The 22,446-nt window shown below is 37.5% G+C and overlaps 2 protein-coding genes across 6 annotated transcripts in view; both read left to right on the top strand.

The window, feature by feature from the left end:
* The window catches only part of LOC113683673 (cleavage and polyadenylation specificity factor subunit 2), a 14,143-nt gene extending 3,709 nt beyond the window's left edge, over positions 1 to 10,434 (top strand). The window contains exons 4-20 of the mRNA XM_027200945.2: positions 491 to 620; positions 1,364 to 1,479; positions 1,906 to 1,994; positions 2,311 to 2,409; positions 2,753 to 2,820; positions 3,435 to 3,657; positions 4,077 to 4,180; positions 4,291 to 4,381; positions 5,101 to 5,201; positions 5,488 to 5,545; positions 6,207 to 6,255; positions 6,590 to 6,647; positions 7,040 to 7,127; positions 7,525 to 7,665; positions 7,953 to 8,192; positions 8,712 to 8,846; positions 9,048 to 10,434. Coding sequence (XP_027056746.2) covers positions 491 to 620; positions 1,364 to 1,479; positions 1,906 to 1,994; positions 2,311 to 2,409; positions 2,753 to 2,820; positions 3,435 to 3,657; positions 4,077 to 4,180; positions 4,291 to 4,381; positions 5,101 to 5,201; positions 5,488 to 5,545; positions 6,207 to 6,255; positions 6,590 to 6,647; positions 7,040 to 7,127; positions 7,525 to 7,665; positions 7,953 to 8,192; positions 8,712 to 8,846; positions 9,048 to 9,140 — 1,883 coding nt within the window. The 3' untranslated portion in view covers positions 9,141 to 10,434. The remainder of the gene's footprint in view (positions 1 to 490; positions 621 to 1,363; positions 1,480 to 1,905; positions 1,995 to 2,310; positions 2,410 to 2,752; positions 2,821 to 3,434; positions 3,658 to 4,076; positions 4,181 to 4,290; positions 4,382 to 5,100; positions 5,202 to 5,487; positions 5,546 to 6,206; positions 6,256 to 6,589; positions 6,648 to 7,039; positions 7,128 to 7,524; positions 7,666 to 7,952; positions 8,193 to 8,711; positions 8,847 to 9,047) is intronic.
* A 1,761-nt stretch (positions 10,435 to 12,195) lies between these two features.
* Positions 12,196 to 22,229, top strand: LOC113683658 (uncharacterized). Of its 5 annotated transcripts, XM_089202237.1 has the most exons (7): positions 12,196 to 12,342; positions 12,777 to 12,888; positions 16,076 to 16,153; positions 17,974 to 18,192; positions 19,443 to 19,632; positions 21,272 to 21,316; positions 21,650 to 22,229. In XM_089202237.1, the coding sequence occupies exons 4-7, from the start codon at positions 17,980 to 17,982 to the stop codon at positions 22,036 to 22,038; spliced, it is 837 nt and encodes a 278-aa protein (XP_089058363.1). In that variant the 5' UTR covers positions 12,196 to 12,342; positions 12,777 to 12,888; positions 16,076 to 16,153; positions 17,974 to 17,979; the 3' UTR covers positions 22,039 to 22,229. The 5 variants fall into 5 exon arrangements, with proteins under 5 accessions (XP_089058363.1, XP_027056719.2, XP_027056721.2 ...); XM_027200918.2 differs by lacking the exon at positions 12,777 to 12,888 and having other exon boundaries at positions 12,205 to 12,342; XM_027200917.2 differs by lacking the exons at positions 12,196 to 12,342; positions 12,777 to 12,888 and adding an exon at positions 13,580 to 13,755.
* Positions 22,230 to 22,446: the final 217 nt, after the last annotated feature.

Raw genomic sequence — 22,446 nt, 5'->3', positions numbered from 1 at the left:
TTTTTGTTTCAGTTGGAAATTTACTATAAGGTGATATTCAATAAGATTTATGAAAATGCTGAAATAACTACAGAATTACTAAGTTCTGTTTTGAAATTTGCAAAAATGAATTATTTTCAATTAGTTCTAAATCATTGACTATTTTCTGAGATATTCAGAACAAAAAGTAATTTGAAGAAAGTACAAGGCAGGCACATTTATGAATGGTAATTCCAAATTGATAATAAATTTATGAATAACATCTATACCTCGTAATTCTTATTGTATTCTGTTGTAACAGTTTTTGTGTGTCACTTGGAGGTTGGTGAATTGTCTTGCTAAGGATTGTTGTTCCTTTTTGTAGTATTACTACCCTTATGGTGAAATTAGAGGGTTCCAGTTTTCTCTTGAAGAGTTTCAGATTTTATGTAGACAAACATGTATTTGAGAGAGCTGAAATTCTAGTCAGTCATTTTTTTTTAGTTCTATTATTTTTTGAAAAATTTTGCAGGTAAAGGCCATGGTTTGACCATAACGCCTTATGCAGCTGGTCACATGATTGGTGGAACCATGTGGAAAATTGTGAAGGATGGTGAGGAGGACATAATTTATGCTGTAGACTACAATCACAAGAAAGAAAGGTTGGTGACAGTGATCATACCAGTAACCTGTTATTTGCTTGACAGAGCATGTATTTCACCTGAGTTGCTTGCTTATGGTCTACATGCATCTGTTCAGATCATGTCAGTGGATCTAGTTTCTTGCCAACAAAGTTCACAAAAAAATCATTTCAAGTTGTTAATAAGGCTTAAGTATGGGATCTGTATTTGACATTGATTCCATTCCCTCGTGATTACCCAATGAGATTCCTGGGACATTTATTGATTTCTGAAAGGTACATTGTACAGAAGTACAGATGAGACAGCTACATGTAACCATGAGAAAGGAAAATACACTATTTGATGTCACAATTGAATAAAGAAGGAGTACAATGCATGTTAAATAAGTATGTGCCTTTTTACAGTATGTGACCAGTGTTCAAGTTTCAGCAACCACTGGCTGCTAAGCTCCTTCACTTGTGAGCATGGCTAAAATTACAGTATTAAGCTTACCCAATTTGATAGAGTTTTGTAGCTGTGCTGGTTGGTTTTTGCTTATCTTGTGTTTCCTTCAATTTTAACACACAGTAAGTTAAATTTGTACCTAAATTTGACCTTGAAATGTACTTTTCTTAAGAAAAAAATCAAACAAAGGTTTTATGTGAATTACTGCCAAGTGCCTGGCACAATGTGGGCTAGAAAACCTGAATTTTAGAGAGTGGTCCCTGAATTATCTCTTGATTATAGCATTGTAATTGATTATGAGCTGGGCTTTCCCTCACCAGGCATTTGAATGGAGCTGTTTTGGAAACCCTTAGCAGACCATCGTTGCTTATTACAGACAGCTACAATGCACTTAACATACAAACTAGAAGAAGAGAGAGAGACACCCAGCTAATGAGTAAGAACTAACAATGAACATAAGAAACAAAATGTCAGGATGAATTCTTAAGTGGTTAAATAATTATTACTTTTTGCTTTCATTTATATCTGCAAATCAATGGTATAATCACGTGTAATATCCATGTACATGTACATTGTATAAAAAGAAATACACTGACTTGCATATACCAAAAAGTTGTACAATAAAAGTCTTAACCCATACCATACATTAGTCATGATTGTCTTATATCTGTTCAAAACCACATGCAATGTTTATGGGGCATTGTGGGTAATAAGTGGTTTAGTCTCTGGAACAGAGGTTAAATCTTGCTTTTACCTTTGTATTTACAATACAGGACACAGACTAAAATACTGTAGCTTATATAATTATACTGTATTATTCTATCAATCTGTCTTTTTGCTTAATTTTCTCTGCTTAACAAAGATGAGATCCTGACTACAGCTAGAAGAGATGGTAATGTACTCATTGTTGTGGATACAGCTGGAAGAGTTTTGGAACTATCTCAACTATTGGTAAGTTGTTAATACCATGGTACATGTTTATCTTTCTGCAAGGCATATTTCACTTGTCATTTCTTAAATTGTAACTCAACACCAGAACTGTATACAAGTATGAATAACTTAATTTTTTACTGAAATATTACCTAACCCAAATGGAGAATAAAACCAGCTAATGGTTTCAGGCTACAGTACAAATGAAGGGGAGGAAAAGGGAGATCTTTGGAAGTTGACACTCTAGAAGGTAGGCTTATTAAGGAAGGGGGCTTACTAAGGATTTTGGGCAAGGATAGAATAGTCTCTCAAAAGTGTTTTCTTTTCCATTGTATAGGATCAGTTATGGCGGAACTCTGATTCAGGTTTATCAGCCTACTCTCTTGCAATGTTGAATAATGTCAGCTACAATGTTGTTGAGTTTGCCAAGTCACAAGTGAGTATTTTTAGTATAGTCAACTCCCAACAACTTGAACCCTTGCTAACTCAAACATCATGCTAACTTAAACCAAAATTGATTTCCTCTGGAATTCGATCGTACATTTACTGCAATTTTACCCTGGGTAACTCAAACTCCCAATAATTTGAACCTTTTTCCAATTTCCCTGGAAGGTTTGAGATATCAAGAGTCTACTTTACATACTTTTTCTCTTAGGGTATCATGGCCAAATTATGAAACTATTTACATTCTAACATAATTTCATGGATTTGGTCGATTTCCATTGAATCAGTGGTATGCATAGAACAGTAAAAACTAAGAGAATGTTCTCTCTTTTCAGGTGGAATGGATGAGTGACAAAGTTATGAAATCATTTGAAGTTGGCCGAATGAACCCTTACCACTTTAGGTTTGTATCAAACGAGTAGGCTAGGATTTCGTAGCAAGGTCTAAAATTAGCTGATCACAATCAGTCCTTGTATAATGGGTGTGAAAATCTCTGCTCTGTTCTGTAGATATTATTGGTTCAAAGGAATCTCAATTTCCCAAATACCCCTCAAAAGAGAGTTCGTTGAGAGGATCGGTGAGACTTTCCCCTTTCATATGGACCTAGGTGTCAAGAATGGATAGTTCCTCTGGTTTTTGGTACTTAAAATTAATGCATATTGATTTTAATATTGAATTGTGGCATTCATTAGTCATTAAGCTAAGTCGGACAGTACATGTATATTTTTTATTATGGGAGTTTGTGACACGGCCTTCCCCAAGAGCGGCCAGTGGGAAGTAACCCTGCTCTTGGTTTTTTAGTAATGAATATGATGGTGTTTTCCTAGCAGTGAGTTGGTAAATGATTTGCCCTAAACTTCATATTTTGCCTTCTTAAATTTTTGTAAAACGATAGCAAAACTATACATTTTGGTTTAAGAAAAAAAGGTACGGCAAAGATTGCCCTTTTAAGGACGTTGTTTTCACTCGCCTTCTGTTAAAAGATAAGAGATATGATAAGAGGTCCCTTTCTTGTAGATACTGCACGTTGTGTCATTATATGTCAGACTTGGACAAAATCCCTGAACCAAGGGTTGTTTTAGCATCAGTAGCAGATTTGACATGTGGCTTCTCACGAGAACTTTTCATAAAATGGGCTGAGAACCCCAAAAATACAGTCGTATTTACCAGTCGAGCTTCGCCCGGCGCACTGGCTCGCACTTTGATTGACAACTTACAGCAGAAGATCATCGATATAGAGGTGCATTGAGTTATTGTAAAATAAGAAATATGAAAGAAAGTATAAGAAAATTTAAGTTACACTGTTGATGAAACAGAGAACATCGGATTCAAGTTGAGAATTGAATGGGTTCTCTTTTTTTCACCGCGACAATTGACTGATTACTTTTCGAGACAAAAATCACTTTTCGTTATTTTGGTGTGTGTGTGTTTTTCTCTCTTGTTATTAATGTTTTTTTTTTTTTTCCGGCTGGAAATGAACCATTAATCCTTTAACCCACATAACTTTCTTCAAAATATGAATTCACTAACAAGCACAAAGGTGACGAGAATAGATAAATACGTCAGCTAAACACCAAACTAATTAATTTGATGCCAGTAACAAATGAGTCTTCAAGTGTGATAGATGTTTACGCGGATAATTATTTCCCTTGTGTCAAGGTGAAATCAAGAGTCAAATTGGAAGGAGAAGAATTGGAGAGATATCTGGAGAAGGAAAAGGAGAAAGAGAAGAACAAACCCACATCTGATGCGGTGGACAGAAGGTAACTGAAAAGATCAAGTCATGTTGTTTAGTTGCCGTTTTCTTGCGTCATTAACAAGAATTCTGTGTTCCGTTGGAATTCGTATAAACTGTCCTGGTTTCTATCTTCAGTCATCGCGTCACGGCCGAAGAGAGTGATAGTGACAGTGATGAGGATTTGGATGGAGGTGTGAGGCATGATCTCATGATGACAGACGAAAAGGTGAAAAAAAAGATTACAAACACAGTGGGGAAAATAGTTATATAATTATGTGTTGTTTATGACTCAGCCTTTTTGTGTTTTTAAGGACCGTTAAATATTTGAGGTTCATTAAAAATGCAAGACTTGAACTTGGCGAAAATCCAATCTTGCTGAAGCTTGGTCAAAATAGCATTTGTTATTAAGCAAAAAGACTACAACGAAGAATTAATAACTTTAGTCATGTATTCCAGTTCTTCCTTTGTTAATGTTCTTAGACGAGTGTGTGACTCTATTTTTCTTTGCGGTTACAAAGCTCTCTCTTCTCTTTGCTGCATCAATGCAGGCAATCGTGCCCGATCAAAAAACAGGATTCGACTCGTATTCCTCGCTTGCAGAGCTTAGCCGTGCAATAAGTATTGTTTAACCAGGTTAAAAGGGATATGTTGGTTCAACGTCCAGAGTGCTAGTATCTGGATCAATAGATGCAGGGTTTTTAGCGCTAGACAAGGAGGTTTTCTCTTACGTGGCTTCTCTCCCCTTTCATTGAATGAAATAAATATACTCGAAGGGTGGAAGAATCTGTTATAGACTGGTATTCCAGCACTCTTGGTCGCCTCTGGCTTCAGTGTTCGAGCTCCTGCAGTTGTTCATTTTGTTTACCTCTAAGCGATTGAATTTTGCTCGGACATAATGGGTACAAACCTATCGCTACAGCTGTACATCTGTTTTTCTTTATTTAGGGAGGCCGCAAGAGCAGCTTCTTCAAACAAGCTAGATCATATCCTATGTTCCCTTGCCACGAAGAGAAAATCAAATGGGACGATTATGGAGAGTTTATTAAGTGAGTCAACACTCGAACGTTCCTTGCTGCGTTGCTGCATTTAAAAAAATCCCTCTTTGAAGCTAGATTGCTAGAAAATCTTACTGTGGGATGCTGCTTTATATATTTTTCGGAAATACTTAAGTGCAGATTTTTTCCTGTTACTAAATGTCTTTTAGAGTAGTTTTTTAAGGCTAAGACATTTTTTGTTTGTAAGTATTTAACATGGCCATACAAGTTGGGAAGGTCTCGTGGCGTGAAGTTGCGTATCTTTTTGTGACCGTTTTTCGTTGTGTGATTAAAACAGGCCTGAGGATTTCATGATCAAAGAACTGGCAGCAGCAGAAGAAGAAAAGGCCAAAGTGGTGAGAAAAGTGATTCTTTTTGAAGGAGGAGGAATAACGCTTTGTCCTGATAGATGTTAATCTTTAAGCCCAGTATCTTTCTCGTTCCACATCAATCTAAGGAAGCTATCTCTCCTTTGTCAAATTGTACATCTTCCCCTCTGTAATAAGATAAAAGACATCTCCCCAACTCCTGCTTTGCTCTCAAGAGAATCTCTTTTCGTTTGTAATCGTTCTGCGGCCATAGTTATCTTTAAGTCTTTTAGTTTTCCTACTTTATTTCTGGCGTTTGTGTAACCTTCGAGCACGCTCGCAATTTGGGAAGGGACCTTTAAGCGGAAAGTGAGATAAGATGCAAGACATTGAAACGTATCCCGCGCGATTCACGGATGGAGAGCTTTATTGCAGCCTTGACTTGATAAAGCCAGATAAACGAGTTCGTTATCCCGAAATTTTTTTTTGGCGTATTTGAGGTGCTGATGTATTGATTTGATTCCCGTTAGTAGCATTGTTTTGTAGCGTATGCTCGAGTTACAAACTGAAAAAACATCATCTTTCACTTTTTTTATCTGTTCTCCTATTTGAAGGAAGTTTGATCCGTTCCCAGTAAATTCTTCAAAATATCAAGACACTTCAAAAGATTTTCAGAAGTTTGATTCTCATTTTGTCTTCAACTTAACAGGAGCAGAATAAAAAGGAAACCTTAGACACGGAAGCTATTGCAGGGCAGGGTAAGTTAAAGTAAATGGTTCAAAGACTGCATGTAGAGGTCAGTCAATTATTTCCCTAGCTACTCCTTAGTAGCATGCGATTCTTTGGGTAAAACACAGTCTCCTTTGTAGCTGTTATTCTTTCGCGTCATGTATCATATTCTCTGAAGGATTGCGTGACGATACCAGACATTAACTGCCGAAGAGACTGTAACGCCACAAGACCTTTCACCTAAGCAAGTTCTCAGTATACAGAGAGGTTGCCCTAAAAAAAATTGGGCCACTTGATTTCTCTTGTAGCTAACTTATTGCATTGAAGATTCCAGGAAGAGCAACGTACTGGTTTTTCTTTAAGGTGAAATGTCAAAAGTGCCAACAAAATGTGTGGTGGAAAGGAAGCAGCTTAACATCAGGTGAGATCAAACTATCAGAATAACAACCTGTTTTCTAAGACAAATTTAACATATTGTATTATAGATGAAGCAACTTCGGATTTTGGAGAAATTATTGCTTCGAAGATGTAACAAAGTTAATTGCAACAAGAGAACAATCCAACGACTTGAATCGAATACCAGTTAACTTGTCTCATGCTCGTCACAAGACGAATAAAACATCTTTCTCTGTTCCATTTCCGAGCTCGTTTTGTGTGTTTTGTTTTAGTTTTATAAATTTTTCAGCCAATTTGTAGTCCAGCATATTTCTTGTTCTTATATTAAATCAGTAAACGTTTTGTTTTTTAACATGTTTGAATGTTTTTTAGTTATTCATTCCTACTTTATTTATCTCAATGCGTCTCTTGTTTTAGATGTTCAATGGTATATATCGATTTCGAAGGAAGGTCAGATGGAGAATCCATCAAGAGAATTCTCTCCCTCGTTAATCCAAGGAATCTTGTAAGTCTGTATTTTGTGCAATGTAGTTAGAAATTTTTGAGGCAATTTTCAATCCCATTTTCTCGCGTCCTCTCCGCTCCTCCGTGAATCAATGTTTTCGCCTTCTAATTGTTATAAAGTCGGCAATATGAAATGTTGGGAAGGTAGCGGTTACAAAATTAACTGTGGAGTTAAGTAACGTTTTTTTCTCCAAAAAACGGTCTTTTTTGTTTCCTCATCCATGTTGAAAATTCATTCATTAATCGAGTGACAGACACTACAATGGACTAGTATCCCATACGAGGGGCGTCCTACTCGCTTGATTCAACTGAAAGCTGGATAAGCTCAGACCGTTATTAACCTTTTCACCAATTTTTTTGGCTTCTATTCATTTGCTCATGTGTTTCCTTTTTCACAGATTCTCGTGCACGGTGTTGCAGATGCTACAGAACACTTGGCGGAATACTGTCGGCAGAACAGTAGTATTCAGGTGAACCAGGTTTTTACTCCGCGATGTGGTGATACTGTGGATTCCACGGGAGAAAGATACATTTACCAAGTGAGTGATCAAGAATAAGCTTGTTTCTGTCGTCCCATTCTTCGCGCCAGAAGCCTTGGATCATCATTTTCTGGTGGAAAAAAAATAGCAATTAAGGGGGAAAATACTTGCTTGTGTTAACTTGGCCAAAGTTACAGATGAAACCTCAGTGTTTCTATTCAACAGGAAGCTACTGAGAGCAAACATGCGTGACATGCTACTCCCTTTTACTCCGTTTAAGTCATCTACATGCATGCGACACGTTAAAATAAGTTTAGGAATCAGTCTTTCATTTGGTTAACCCTTAGGTGAAATTGCGAGACGCCCTGGTGAGTTCGTTGCAATTTTCCTGCGCGCGTGACGCAGAACTCGCCTGGGTGGACGGACAGCTACACATGAACGCGTCCGAGTCGCACATGGGACTGGTTTTGGAAGACGGAGAGTTGCGAGACGAGGATGAAGGTCACGAGAAAATGGAAACTGATCAGAGCGGAAAGGAGGAACCAGCAGATACAGTCCCAGTCTTGGAGCAACTACCGACTTCTTCGGTTAGGTTTTAACACAATCTTATCGAATTCTTGCTCAAGTACTGTCAAAAAAGAAGATTAGTTTATATATCAGTACTCTTTTCACATACGAGACAATTGATTGAATGCTGATTGGTGCAGACAATTTTGATGTCGAAAGAGCATGTTAACTTGATCCTGATTGGCTGAGCGCTCGTCGTCTGTGGCGAAAACTTTGAAAATACACGTGAAATTAATCAAACACAAACCTTACGTTCACAATTTTCAACAATTTAAATCCGCGCACGTTTATCAATCCAAAAGAAAATGAAGGTGATTTACTCAAGTTTATCATTTGGAAAGGTTTTTCGCCATTTCTAGCCATGTTCGCTCGTTTTTTTTCCCTCATTTCGTTAGCACGTGTCTTCCTTAGCGAGTCCTTATTGCAAAGTTTCATTTTGTGAAATACAAAAGTAATATAGTCCAAATAGATAATATACCGAAACTCCCCAACCCTCCCCCTATCAAAAACTTCAAACCTTCCGTCTATTCTCCCCACAGATTACGGGACACACCTCTGTGTATATAAACGAGCCTCGCCTGTCAGATTTCAAGCAAGTGTTGAACAAAGCCGGTATTCAAGCGGAATTTGCTGGAGGTGTTCTTATCTGCAACAATGTTGTAGCTGTAAGAAGGGTGAGAAAAAGGTTCAGTTTAATGTCTCTTTAAGTTCAAACTCGCCGTTGAAACGTTTTGAAGGCGTCCTCTTGAGTGTAATTTTACAGGTTCTACCTCTCCACACAACTGGTTGATCATTCAGCTTTAGCGGCTTGTATCTATTCCCTAACACTATGAATTTTCTTGCTTCTCATGTCTATGTTTTGTGGTCTTTCTCAGAACGAGACTGGCCGTGTGGGCTTGGAAGGAGCCGTGTGTGACGACTATTACAAGATCCGGGAGCTTCTGTATGAACAGTACGCTGTGGTGTGAACGGTGTTAGTATTGCATGGTCTGGTGATAAAAGACAAACATTGGTCTCGAAAGGTTCGCAAGATTTTGTAAAGTAGACCTTTTTACAGTTCCCGGCGCCATCTTGGCTAAATAACCGCGCGCACACAATAACGAGGCTGGGGTTGACCCGGCGGTTCTTTCAAACGGCTGAGCTGCTGACATTTCGCGTTCGAATGCACTTTTTAATGCGAGTTCTCCCTTCAAAATGGTTCTTAAATACAACGATATGGAAATTTCGATATTAGATGACATCTAGAAACTCAAAACAAAAGATCTTAAGGAGATTTTAAAGTTTGATTTAGAATCGATGGGCGGAATGAGAACTGACAATTCAGCTTTCAATCAGCCACAGATAATAGACAGATCGATCCACAGGAAGTACCCTTTACTAACAATTATGACACTGCAACGTACAGGGTTAAGGTATTGTAGACGAATATGTTGCAAACTTAACAGCCACCATTGAAGAGATTCTCGAAACTGAAAGGATCACAAGGGTTAAGAGCACAACCACTTGTGGCTTCAGTTGTAAAACGAAAATCGCTTCTAATAACTTCAAATTTCGGCAAGGCACTGTTTATTTGATATCATCCAGAACTGAGTGGGATTTGTTAGTGAGGGGATCGATTGTGGTAGTGTAGACACATTATGAGCTCGGCAGGATTGGCGACGGTGAGAATGACAGTAACGATCATGAAGATTAGATTGCTAACTCTATCAGCAAATACAAGCAACACCTCGACCATCAAGGCGAGTGTTATGCACCATTGATGCCAATGAAAGGACAACTGATGGTGTAATAAAGGAAAGATTTCCATTTCTCTGAAGATCTATGGAAATGTATACTCTGTTGTTTACCGATCATGTTAAATGGTCTTTTAGACAGCAGGCCCCGGTTTTTTGAACGGTGGATAACGCTATCCACTGATTAAATCTCCTTTCGGTGGATAGCATAGTATTTTATTGTTCACACTTATTTGCTGGATTGCGATTTAACAGTTGGTTAGCCTTATCCTCCTCTTGGACAACTGAACCCTGAGCGTCAGATGAACCTTTTAAAATTAAAAGCAATGGCTAATTCTTTGCATTGACTACCAAACTCTGTGAATTTTTTTCGTAGTTGTGATAATAAGATCTGTTAAATAGTCCCAGTTCATGGTCGCAGATTCCTCTTTCTTTATTAATAGTTTATTTTATGGCTCTATTTTGTAGTGACACATTATATCTTCAACAGTGGTCGGATGAATAAAAGCGATTTCATATTGCTATAGTAGATCTTTGCGATGTAGAATTGTTTATCAGTACCCGTGACAACTGCACAATTAATCCCATAACTTAAATTTACACTACAAAAAACTTGGAGAGTCATTTAAGTTTTAGTACACTTTTCTAAGCACTTGAGGAAGACAGCGTCCACCGCGCTATGTTTGATCCCTTTGGCGTTTGCCTCCAAACAAACCTAACCTCGAAGCTTAGTGAAAAATATACGAAACAATGATTCAAAACCTGAGCGATCTGACGGTGCTTCCTACAACATACATAATGTTCAACTGTTCCGAAATTCATACAGTTTGACTAGTACCGGTAGTATTATTTCGCTTCACTTAGGGTTAGAAAGCTATGTGATTTAAAGTGAAGTAATTGTTTAGACCAGTTCTAAGTGTCTTCGGAAAGCTTCAGTTATAGTTGGCAAGTTTCAAATTACTTGCTGCAATCTTATTTTTGCATCATGAAATATAATTTTCAAAACCTGAGCGATTCAAAACCTGAGCGATCTGACGGTGCTTCCTACAACATACATAATGTTCAACTGTTCCGAAATTCATACAGTTTGACTAGTACCGGTAGTATTATTTCGCTTCACTTAGGGTTAGAAAGCTATGTGATTTAAAGTGAAGTAATTGTTTAGACCAGTTCTAAGTGTCTTCGGAAAGCTTCAGTTATAGTTGGCAAGTTTCAAATTACTTGCTGCAATCTTATTTTTGCATCATGAAATATAATTTTTATTTCTACCACAAGATTTTCGAAGTTCGAAGCACTGTTATTGTACTTTGCCTTCGAATAATACATCGGCGTGGCGTTCTATGAGTATTTTCACCCTTACACTGAGAAGGAAATTTTCATGGGGTTGAACATACAATTCCCCATGGCCAAGGCTGGAATTGAGAACAAAAAATTCTACCGTCTGGCACAAAAGACAAACAAACTTTGTACCAGAAATACTTCAAGGGATAACGAAAGAGAATTGTTTTTTGTATATTTTGAAAGCATTCCTGTCGTTATGTTAATTTAAAAAGATTGGTCGAAACAGTTTTTTCATCTTAGCATACACGCCGAGTCATTAGATAGATATCTCACGAAAGGCGCAATTCACGAAATGCAAAAGAAAGTATTTCCTCGACATTATTGAATATTTCACTTCTTAGTACAGAAAATCCACTTTGATGTCATGTCCTACTCGATCTTTTTACAGTCATCTTTTCAAGATTTCACTTTCTTTTTTGTGATTGTAAAAGGAAAAGAACAATTATTTTGTGATTTGATGAAGTTATTGAAGTTTCGCAGCTGGTACACCAACTGCTTCCCACGCAAGCGTTTCGTTTCTTTAAACCTTCCCAAATGTTGATTTTATTTGTCGATAAATTTAAAAATACTGCCGTTATTGCTCACTGTGTTTGCCACATAATGGCTTGCTGTGCAGCTCATGACGTGGCACACACTTTTATCAAATATAGCAAATTTTCAAATTTGCTTGTCAAATTATGAAATTTCCGAGTTATGACTTATGATATTTTTCATGTTGAGCGATTTGTTTTCATCAGAAAATAACCCCTTAATTGATCCTGTCATTTATCCTCCCTGCTGATCGCTTCTCAATGTAATCATAAGGAATCGAGAAAGTATTCGTTGGTCACAAGCGAAAATTTCAAATAGACATTTCCATTTTGGGGGAAGACGGGACTTACGTTGTCAAACGTACTGAACCAACAGCGCCGTTTTCATTTAAACTCTTTATTAGTTAGAAATCATATTTACTTGAGGAGGGATTTGTAAAAACAACATTAGCATTCTGTCATCTGTCTTCACTCGAGAAACCCCTCTTTTCCTAGCCGGTAGCTTACTTAGCAAGGCTTGATTGAGGTATCACGAAGTTGTATTCAGGGATTCGTTTGGGTAGAAGGTACATGATTTGCCCTTTATTCAAGATATTTTTTTAAAGTTAACAATTAATAATGTAAGCTAATTTTTGACAAGTGAAACCAGTGATTTTTCCTTGACATCGAGATCATGTCTTTCAATGGTCTACCACGATATTCTTAATCAGTTCTTCAGAATTATAACAATCTGATTTGAGCTAACAGCAGGGAAGAAATCTTGTGACTTGACCCGCAAGAGATCAAATCACCGCATGAAAAGGACAAATGTATCTCTGCCTTTGAGCCAGCTGATAAAACTTGTCAGAAATAGTGTTGACCTTCCAACAAAACCTTTGCATGACACAAAATCCCCGCATTCCTGGAGCATAAAACAATAGCCTGGCTTCAATGGGACCCTGGACAATTACTCGTTAAAAAATCTATTTCTCGCTGAATATATTTCCGAGTTTTAACATAGGATCAAGGTGTACGAAGCTTTCATTCAATTTGTAAGATTGGTCATAACAACTACGACTATTCGTTAAAGCGGCTGTCACAGTGAGCGGGCAGGGGCGAATATCTCACGAAAGGTAAAACGTTGTACAAATCATACTCTGTGATAATAAATAAGGTGGAATATGCTGAGTTGGGGTTTCTTAAGTTCAGATTTCAGCTAAGCTAGCTCTTAGCTACTATCATCCAAGACGTATATGTTAAAAATAGGCTCATTTCAAATTTTCGACCAACCTTGCTTCAACAACAAACGGACTCTCCTTTAGAGAGACCTTCGAAGAAACCTTCAGGTTGAACTTTTTGAAACTGAATCCAAAAGAGAGGATATCTTTCTGCTTTTACAAAAAAAGACCTTAATGTGATTGGCTGAATAACGATATATTTTCTGCCAAAATCACATTTTGAATTTTATAACAACAGTTGAGTTGTCTGAGTGGTTAAATATCGGTATAATCCACAACCTATCTAGGATGTAGACGCTTCAAATTACATGGAAGTGCTCGCTTCAACCTGTTCATTCACTTCTAAGTAAATCAGTTTTAATTTATGCCTTAGCATTATCGAAGAAGTCACACTGGAATACATGAATGCCAACTTGGACATAAAACACCAAATTTCGTGCCAAGGGTGAAGCTTCGGCCGAGTTAAACAAATAATCAATGTCGATATGAACATTTATGAAGAAACAGCGAGAAATGTTTATCATCGTGGCACTTTTATCAAGATTACACAAACAGCGTTAAAGATAAAATGTTAAAGATCATTCTTGACATATCAATGTTAGACAAAATGATTGATTTCTCGCTGAATATATTTCCGAGTTTTAACATAGGATCAAGGTGTACGAAGCTTTCATTCAATTTGTAAGATTGGTCATAACAACTACGACTATTTGTTAAAGTGGCTGTCACAGTGAGCGGGCAGGGGCGAATATCTCACGAAAGGTAAAACGTTGTACAAATCATACGCTGTGATAATAAATAAGGTGTTTAGCTTTAAGAATATGCTGAGTTGGGGTTTCTTAAGTTCAGATTTCAGCTAAGCTAGCTCTTAGCTACTATCATCCAAGACGTATATGTTAAAAATAGGCTCATTTCAAATTTTCGGCCAACCTTGCTTCAACAACAAACGGACTCCCCTTTGGAGAGACCTCCGAAGAAACCTTCAGGTTGAACTTTTTGAAACTGAATCCAAAAGAGTGGATATCTTTCTGCTTTTACAAAAAAAGACCTTAATGTGATTGACTGAATAACAATATATTTTCTGCCAAAATCACATTTTGAATTTTATAACAACAGTTGAGTTGTTTGAGTGGTTAGATATCGGTATAATCCACAACCTATCTAGGATGTAGACGCTTCAAATTACATGGAAGTGCTCGCTTCAACCTATTCATTCACTTCTAAGTAAATCAGTTTTAATTTATGCCGTAGCATTATCGAAGAAGTCACACTGGAATACATGAATGCCAACTTGGGACATAAAACACCAAATTTCATGCCAAGGGTGAAGCTTCGGCCGAGTTAAACAAATAATCAATGTCGATCTGAACATTTATGAAGAAACAGCGAGAAATGTTTATCATCGTGGCACTTTTATCAAGATTACACAAACAGCGTTAAAGATAAAATGTTAAAGATCATTCTTGACAGATCTATGTTAGTCAAAATGATTGATTTTCTCAAGTTAAAAAAGAAAATTGCATTTCCCTTTTAATTTTACTTTAGTTCGAATCGACCAGCAATCTCCGGGAGATGAGTTCCGTGCAAATAATCCATGTCCTGCAGGGCTGATATCACTTATACTCATATTTTTAAGTTTACCTCAAAGAGTGATATGTTTTTCGTTTTAAAAAATGGCTATGTTTTTGATATATCAATCAAAACCTTTCCTCGCAATCAGAGATGTACTTCGCTGAAAATCAGACAGTTTGTCCAAATTCTTGGCAAATACTCAAATTTGTCATCTTTGCTAATATGTTAACCCACACGACGATATCGACGCTTTTGATACTAGGATTATATGTGATACATGTTATATATGAGCCAAGGAATGGCCGAACTCATCTCAAAGTCTGTGGCTCCGTGTTAGATCATCGGAGTCACGAAATCTGAAAGGTCAAGGGTTCGATCCTTCGAGGTGGAATCAGATTAATTCGTTGTCTCACACTCGCGACAAAGTGGTTGATATATTCTAAACCTCGCCTCAAATCCATTAAGTTTGAACTCTACCGCCAGTTGAAGGAGCCTAGTCAACAATTCGATATTGTACCAGGAATGCTGCCATTTTTATTACCATTATCTTTTGTAGTTTTCTTCTTTTTTGCGGTTTATTGGGTGTATCATTGCAGGTGTATCCTAACAACGACCCAAATTGTTGCGTTTCGTTGTAAATATTGTCAGTTCTTTATTTTAATTTACTATTTCACTGATTCGTGACGATTATCGAAAGATTGTTTAAACTATTTCCCGTCTGGGCGTGATTGCCCAAGATCTTTTCAGGAGCTATTGAATTAGCTCGAATGCTGCCTGATAGCCCCCTTCCGTGGGTGCCTAGGCTGTTTCTACAACTACTAAGCGGATAACTCGAGTTGCCAAATATATTAACTAACTTTGCAATCTTTATTTAAACTTTTTTCTTTAGTGAGAAATTATATTTACATAGAGAGGGATTTGTAAAAAAAAAAACACTAGCATTCTGTCATTTGTATTTATTTGAGATACTCTGCTTTCCACGCCGGCAGCTCACTTAAAAAGACTTGCATAAAGAATAACAAAGTTATACTCATACAATGTGATTTTTTTTCCCCTTTTTTTTTTACTCTCTTTCTGAGATGCAACAATTAAAATTGTAAACTAATTTGTGATGGATAATATCAGTGGTTTTCCTTGGCAACAAGAATTATGTCCTCTAGTTACTCTCCACAATATTCTTTATCAGTTTTTTTGACAACAAACTGAATTAAAATAACAACAGGGAATAAGTCTTGTAATTGGAAAAATATCAAGTAACCAGTTTTTCTTTTTACATAAAATACTTGAATGTCTTCTTTCAAGCCAGCTGAAAAAACTTGTCACAAATCGTGTTGACTTTAATTAAAATAATAATTTCTTAGACACAAAATCCCTGCAACCAAAAATGAAACAATAACTTGGCTTGACTGAGACTCCAAACAATTATTTGTAAAGATTTGTATTTCACTTAAAATATTTCCGGACATAGCGACGATAATTGCTTTTTCTGAAGGTCTTTATTTAATTTCAGAGATTAGTCGTGATAACTTCCAAGATTTGGTACCGCAGTCTAAACACTGAGTGAATACGAGCAGATATCTCGCGAAAGGTAAGATGTAGCATGCAATAATCAAATACCAAAATACCAGCTCAGCTTAATCTTACTCCGGGTCTTAATTTAAAAGCGAACCATACCTCTTTTGGAAAGATGACCGCGCTAACCTCACAACTGGAAATTTACAACTAAGAGGTAGATAGCCTGAAGAGAGAGACCTGTACATACTTGATAAAACAAGGATATTTTTCTTCTAAACTCGCTTTCGAATTTTCCACAAACCGTTGAGTCATGTCGGCGACGAGATATATGTATAACCCACAAAATACAGATCTAGATATTACAAAAGTACATATCATGATCGAGGACAGCGTGCTCAACAACTTAAGTGGATTTTAACTAGTCCATTCGCATTGTTGAAAATGTTTCCTGGGAAAATTCCTACATAGAAAAAGCACCCAATTGCTAGAAAAAGATGACAGGTACAGCTTGAACATACCGTAATTGTGAAATGAAATTTTTTTTTAGTAAGTTTGAGGAATGTTTATAATTTAGGCCTTTTCATTAACCTTACATTACACGAAAGCAAATGTCGAGTTTAAGGTCTTTCTTGACAAATCTATCTGTCAAAATGATTAATCTTTTTCAAATTAACTGAACATTTGCATTTTAATTTGATTTAGTTCTGGTCGAGAGATGAATTGCTTAAGTGTTTTACGTTCTGTGGGCAGACATCAAATGACGATTTTAACAATTAAAATCAATTTAAATAGAATTGGCAAGAAAGTTGTGCCTTTTCGATCCTTTTTCCTTTTTTCTTTCTTTTGTTATTTCTTTTTTTCTAGAATTTTTGATAGTGTAGGGCCTGCTTTACAAATCGGATTTTCTTGAAACAAACTATTTCTGTGTAACTGTCAAATGGCTTTACCGGCTAAAATAAATATTGTCTCACGAAATTTGAATAACACAACGTTATTCCTTCTTTTGCTTATTTTTTTTTAGTGAAACTTTGTTCACAAAAAACGGAAAATGTAACAAGGTCAAGAACTGATGAAAATTACTGTGACCGAGAACACCAGGAAATGTGAGCTCTGGCGAAAAAATTAATTTCGAATGAATATAGCCCCAGATTTACTGAATGGATTGTTTCTAAGTAATTAGAAGTATCGTCCAACAACTAGCGGCCGGCGAGCACGTTTCCGGAGTGCTCATTGCTGATTGGACCACAGGCCGCCCCCACTCTGTGGATAGCGTTTCAATTTGAATTTTTTAAAGGAAAATGAAAAAAGTTTCCTATGATCACTCGTGTTTTTGCTCGCTCAGTTTGTTTTCAAGATAATTCGGTCCTTTAATAGAATTAGGTAAGTAAACTGGTTACCGTAGAGAGTTTTTAAAGCTGACGTTCCAAGCGTTAACCCTTCGTCAGAGCAAAGGACGAGCAACTATCATTTTGGTGACAGTGACACTAAAACTGCTCACCAACAAAAAATTGTGGAGAAGAAATTAATAAAAAGGATCTATGATACTGGCCTCTCTCAAAGAGTCACGCGCAATGTCAGACATAGCTTTAAAAAAAGATGATCGTCAGTAACTCGGCGAGACAGAAAATAACTGGAAGGACTGAAAAACGTACCAAAATTGAAGCTTTTTTGGGGTCCTTAGGCGTGTAACTACTACTGCATGCCCAGAAATGTTAATTATTGCATAATGTTCGGATGCCATAAGGTCGAGACCTCCTCCCCCATCGAGCGCAACCGTGCGACACTCATTAGCCTATGCGCGACAGGGTTCGTCAAGTGTTTCAACATGCAGCACACTTTTTACACTAGTTTGTGTTCCTCTACAGATTCCTTCACAATATTTTTGCTTTCTAGGAAAAGATGGCCTATTTGTCACCCATTGTCCTTCTTACTGTCGCTTTAACCATTGTGTACTTCGTCCAAACTGCTAGCGCTGCGGTTCAGTACTGTTCTTCATCTGAGGCTCAACAGGATGCGCAGATAGCAATGAAAAAATGCAACAGCCAGATCAAATTCTGTTTCCTTCGCTACCAAGATCGTAATCCACAACTTCTGTATTGTAAAGGAATGTTGGTAAGATTCATCCTTTAAAATATGATCATATCTCTGAGTTATCACGCTCACTTTGATTAATCAATTTACTGGGCCGTTGTCTGTTGAACAAATTTTTTCTTAATCTTAGTTATTTTCATTTGCTATTTTCTGGACGAATCTTACGTCACAAAAACTGTTCACCAATCTTTGGCCATCTAACAGTTTACGTTTTTTGTTTTCCTTGAATTGTGCCAATGTGAACTCAGAAAACCGTAAATAGCAGAAATGTTTCTGGGATACGATTTAGAGAAACCTTATCTGTTCCCAGTTCCCTTTCATGACTAGAGATTCCACCCGTTGATTGGTCATAATACGATAAAAAGTTGGGGCATACTTTAGTTGTTCATGGTTTTCAAAGTTCCCATCCACACCAAAGCGTTCTCGTTCGAAACGGCACACTTTTTGAAGCGTCTTTGTCGTCTTTGACACTAAAACGCCTGTAAACGCTCATAAGCATGAAGCCCTTGGAAAACAGCTCCAGAAGAAGAGTGTCTTGAAAATTCGTTTTTTTTCTTCTGTGGAAAAATGAAAACAAAGGCGTTTGAAGGTGCCTCACGTAAAGTCACCTCCATCTGCGTTTTCAGATGCTTTGGTGTGGTCGATGGACGAAATGTACCAAACGAGGGTACAAGAATACAAATAAAGTCCAGTAGTGTGGACAGTTAAGCAATATTAAAACGCTAGAGAGGGTGAGGATATTTTGATTCAACACAACACACAACTGCTTCATTATCTCCCCTGCTGCGTATGCTGTAAACTATCAAGGAAGTAAATTTCTAAAGAAACTGTGGTGCTGCGTCGGTGGGAGAGTAAAGCAGGTAATTTAATGCTAACAACTGAGTTAAAAACGTAAATTGGCCACCGTAAAGAGTAAAAAGGCTGATGTTTCGAGCGTTAGCCCTTGGTCAGAGCGATTGGCAAGGGGCTAACGCTCGAAACGTCAGCCTTTTTGCTCTTTACGGTGGCCAATTTACGTTTTCAGCTCAGTTGTTAACATTAAATTACCTATAAACTATCAGGCCTACGAATCGGATCAGATGTACCAATTAGAGGCGCTATCATAGGCTTGACACCCTTCCCTCGTCATTGTGCTATGATCTGACAGATAATTATTTCGAAAGGAAACTTCCTCTTTAAGGGCTTTTCCATAGCAACCCTTTCCGCTCCAAGTTAGCCATCTGATTGTTTGTTTGTTTGTTTGTTTGTTTTTTTTTTTTCACCTTCCGCAGAAATTGCTGAAGTGTGCATTCTCCGAGAACAAAAAATTCAACGAGAAGTACACCGACTGTCGTAGTGAAGTGTTGGATGAGTGGATGTTTGTTGTTCTTCAGTACGTGTGTATTGGCAAACGTCTGGGCATATGTAACGACTATACTGATAAACAAATAGCTAAGATGGAGAACATGACAGATCTTTACGGTAACTAAATTACAGTCGAACCTGTATTAAGCGGTCACCCGGGAATGACATGGTTCTAAACAATGAGAGTATTATAAAAAATGATAAAAAATGCCATGTTTTGCGGTAATTAACCTTGTAATTTACAAAACTCACTCATAAAATATTACTAACATTGATTTTGGGAGATACACATGGATTAACTTACTTGAAAGATAATTTTTATTTTCACTTGAGTGATTGCACTTCAACTGACCGTTCAAAGCAGGTGGAGAACAATGCAAAAAGGCCGTTGAGTCTCAGTAAAGGGTAAACACGACCGCTTATTAGAGGTGACCGCTTGATAGGTGAAAACTACAGTAATTAAGTGAAAACAATTTTAGGACTTCGAAAACCGATCGCTTAATACAGGGTGACTGCTTAGTATTCAACTGCATCATACCATGGGAAACTAACGATGCAATCGATTCTTCCGAAGTGGAAACATGCAAAGGTCCTGCATGACTATCTTGATTATGTATACCAAGATAATTGGGTTTTATCAACTGAGTTGTTTATGTAAATTGGCCACCGTTAAGGGTTTCTAGAGAGAACTTTATGGTGGCCAATTAACATCATCAACTCAGTTGATATAATCCAATTATTATATAGATACTGATGAAATACCAGGATTTATCCCTTTACTAAAAATCCATATCTTCATCATACGCAGTGAAGATACTATTTTTATCTTTCACGTGTGGGGATATTGGTGTCGCCATGGTTACTAACATGATTAGCCAATCACAAGAGAGCTTCCCGCTCAGGTGCGCGGCCGGTTCTTTTGAAATTTCAGCAGTATAAATAAAATAAACAGAACATTACATAGCCGCTTGGGGATACGAATTTTATCTTCATGTGCTGAAAGTATCTCTCACGAGTTCGCTTCGCTCACTCGTGAGAGATACTTCCAGCACTCGAAGATAAAATTCGTATCTCCAAGCGGCCATGTAATATCCTCTATTTAATCTTGTTTTAAATAAAGTCGCGTTCAGTCCACCAACGCCGATTCCTGGGTAGCTATTCCCTGACAATACCCTAGTTAGGTCCCTGTTAGAAGTACTTCTCCTCCTGTAAGAGATGTCAGCGCATCGTAGCGTTCCGTTAAATATTTTAGCCCTTTACACCTTGACATCAGTATGCATATTCTCCATACTTTCTTTATACATTTTTAAGGTTCTGAAAAGGAGAATTTGTTTATCAATCCAGAGCTTCTTTTCTAGTTGATCATAACCTTTATTCCTATGACCTCAAAGTTTATTCAGGGGTGATCTTGTATGGAGAATTTAGATGCCAGTCACTTTAAGCGGTTAAAGGGTTTAGCAGTTAAACCTTTAACTCCTAAGAGTGATAAGCATCTAATTTCTCCCAACAATATCACCCCTAAATCAAACATTGAGTTCAGGAGAATAAGGGAAATGATCGGAAACTCAAGAAGCTCTTGATTGTTAGACAAGTTCTCCCTGCAAACGCCATAGAAAATGTATAAAGAACAGTATAGAGATATATATTGTATACAGATGTTGGGGTGGCACAGGAAAGTATCAAGCCTGAGAACATAGCGCAGTGATTGCAGGCCATTAGATCATTTGTTGACTATATTTAAATTTATTTTGTTTAGAAAGCAAAGCACGGTACCAAGGTAGAGGCGTGTGCGGGATGGAAGGTAACATGAAATTTTAACATTCGCTTCTTTTCAGAATTTTCTTTTCATTTATCAAGTTAATTCGGTTGAAATTTATGATAATGACTCAAACCGACATTCTGCGCCTAGTGGTTTCACTTGAGTTTTAGTAATTATTGACAACATTTCTATGATCAATGAGGTTATGATTGGCGGACAAATGTAGTCGATTTATCAAACTGCAACTTCCCAAAGGAACCATTCCAAGGATCTGAATTGGAGAGCAATAAGAACGAGGTCGCGTTAGCCGATTCTTTTGACTGAAAATTTCTCCGCTCCATAGAATCAGCATTGATGTATTTCTGGTCATTTTAGTGTCTGAAAGTGGCAGTGCAACAGAATGCGCTAAAAGAATTCATCGCCAATGTCTCCGGAACTTAGTTGAAGACACAGAAGAAGAGGATCCAGCACTAGACGTAAAGGCTTGTGCAGATGAGGCGGAGAACCTTTGTGACGGTGTCAATAACTTCCTGAGCTGCTATTCAAAGCTGGTGCGGCACCCAACAAAAATTTGTGCTCACCCGGTTCCGGAAATCACCAGAAAATTCAATGACCTCATCCAAACTTTCAGTCACGATCTGATGTCAAAATACACAGAAAATAACGCGATGGCGAAAGACATGTGCTGTGTTCACGAAGAACTGTTGGATGAAAACCCCATGGAAAATCCCTGTGGCGTCCGAAACGATGATGACTCTGATTGAAGCGGGAGGTGTAGGTGGAGTTGGCGACACAGAAAATCGGTTCGAACTCCTGCTAACCCTTTGCCATCAAGAGCTGATCCGTAATCCTTCCCTTTTTTCTTCCATGTGTATTTCTTTGCAAATTTAAAATCCTTTCACATGTTTACTTAAAAGTGTATCAATGTTGTAGGAATAAATTTCATTTGAATCACTTGCAATCGTTACCTGGAGAAGGCCACGGTTATTTTAAACACTCCAGCATCTTCAATCATTAAAACAACCTCCCAAGAGGAATATATTCGTTTATCTTGTTTCAGAAAAGCCTGTCAGGTTGGTTCAAAAGAACAGCGGTATAGCATGCTTTACTTAAACGCTGACGTCAAATGATTACGTAATTTCTGTCTCGGTCCCTTTCAACCATTTTGCACA

The sequence above is a fragment of the Pocillopora damicornis genome, chromosome 3 (assembly GCF_964200805.1).
Source record: "Pocillopora damicornis chromosome 3, jaPocDami1.2, whole genome shotgun sequence".
Classification (NCBI taxonomy): Eukaryota; Metazoa; Cnidaria; class Anthozoa; order Scleractinia; family Pocilloporidae; genus Pocillopora; species Pocillopora damicornis.
The sequence above is the reverse complement of the archived record's forward strand: the minus strand, read 5'-3'. Positions and strand labels throughout refer to the sequence as shown.

Excerpts from the sequence above, each read along its gene's own strand:
- LOC113683658 (XM_089202237.1), top strand. The coding sequence starts at position 17,980 with ATGGCCTATTTGTCACCCATTGTCCTTCTTACTGTCGCTTTAACCATT. Across the intron at positions 19,633-21,271 it reads GAACATGACAGATCTTTACG|AAAGCAAAGCACGGTACCAA; the intron begins GTAACTAAATTA and ends TATTTTGTTTAG. Across the intron at positions 21,317-21,649 it reads AGGCGTGTGCGGGATGGAAG|TGTCTGAAAGTGGCAGTGCA; the intron begins GTAACATGAAAT and ends TGGTCATTTTAG.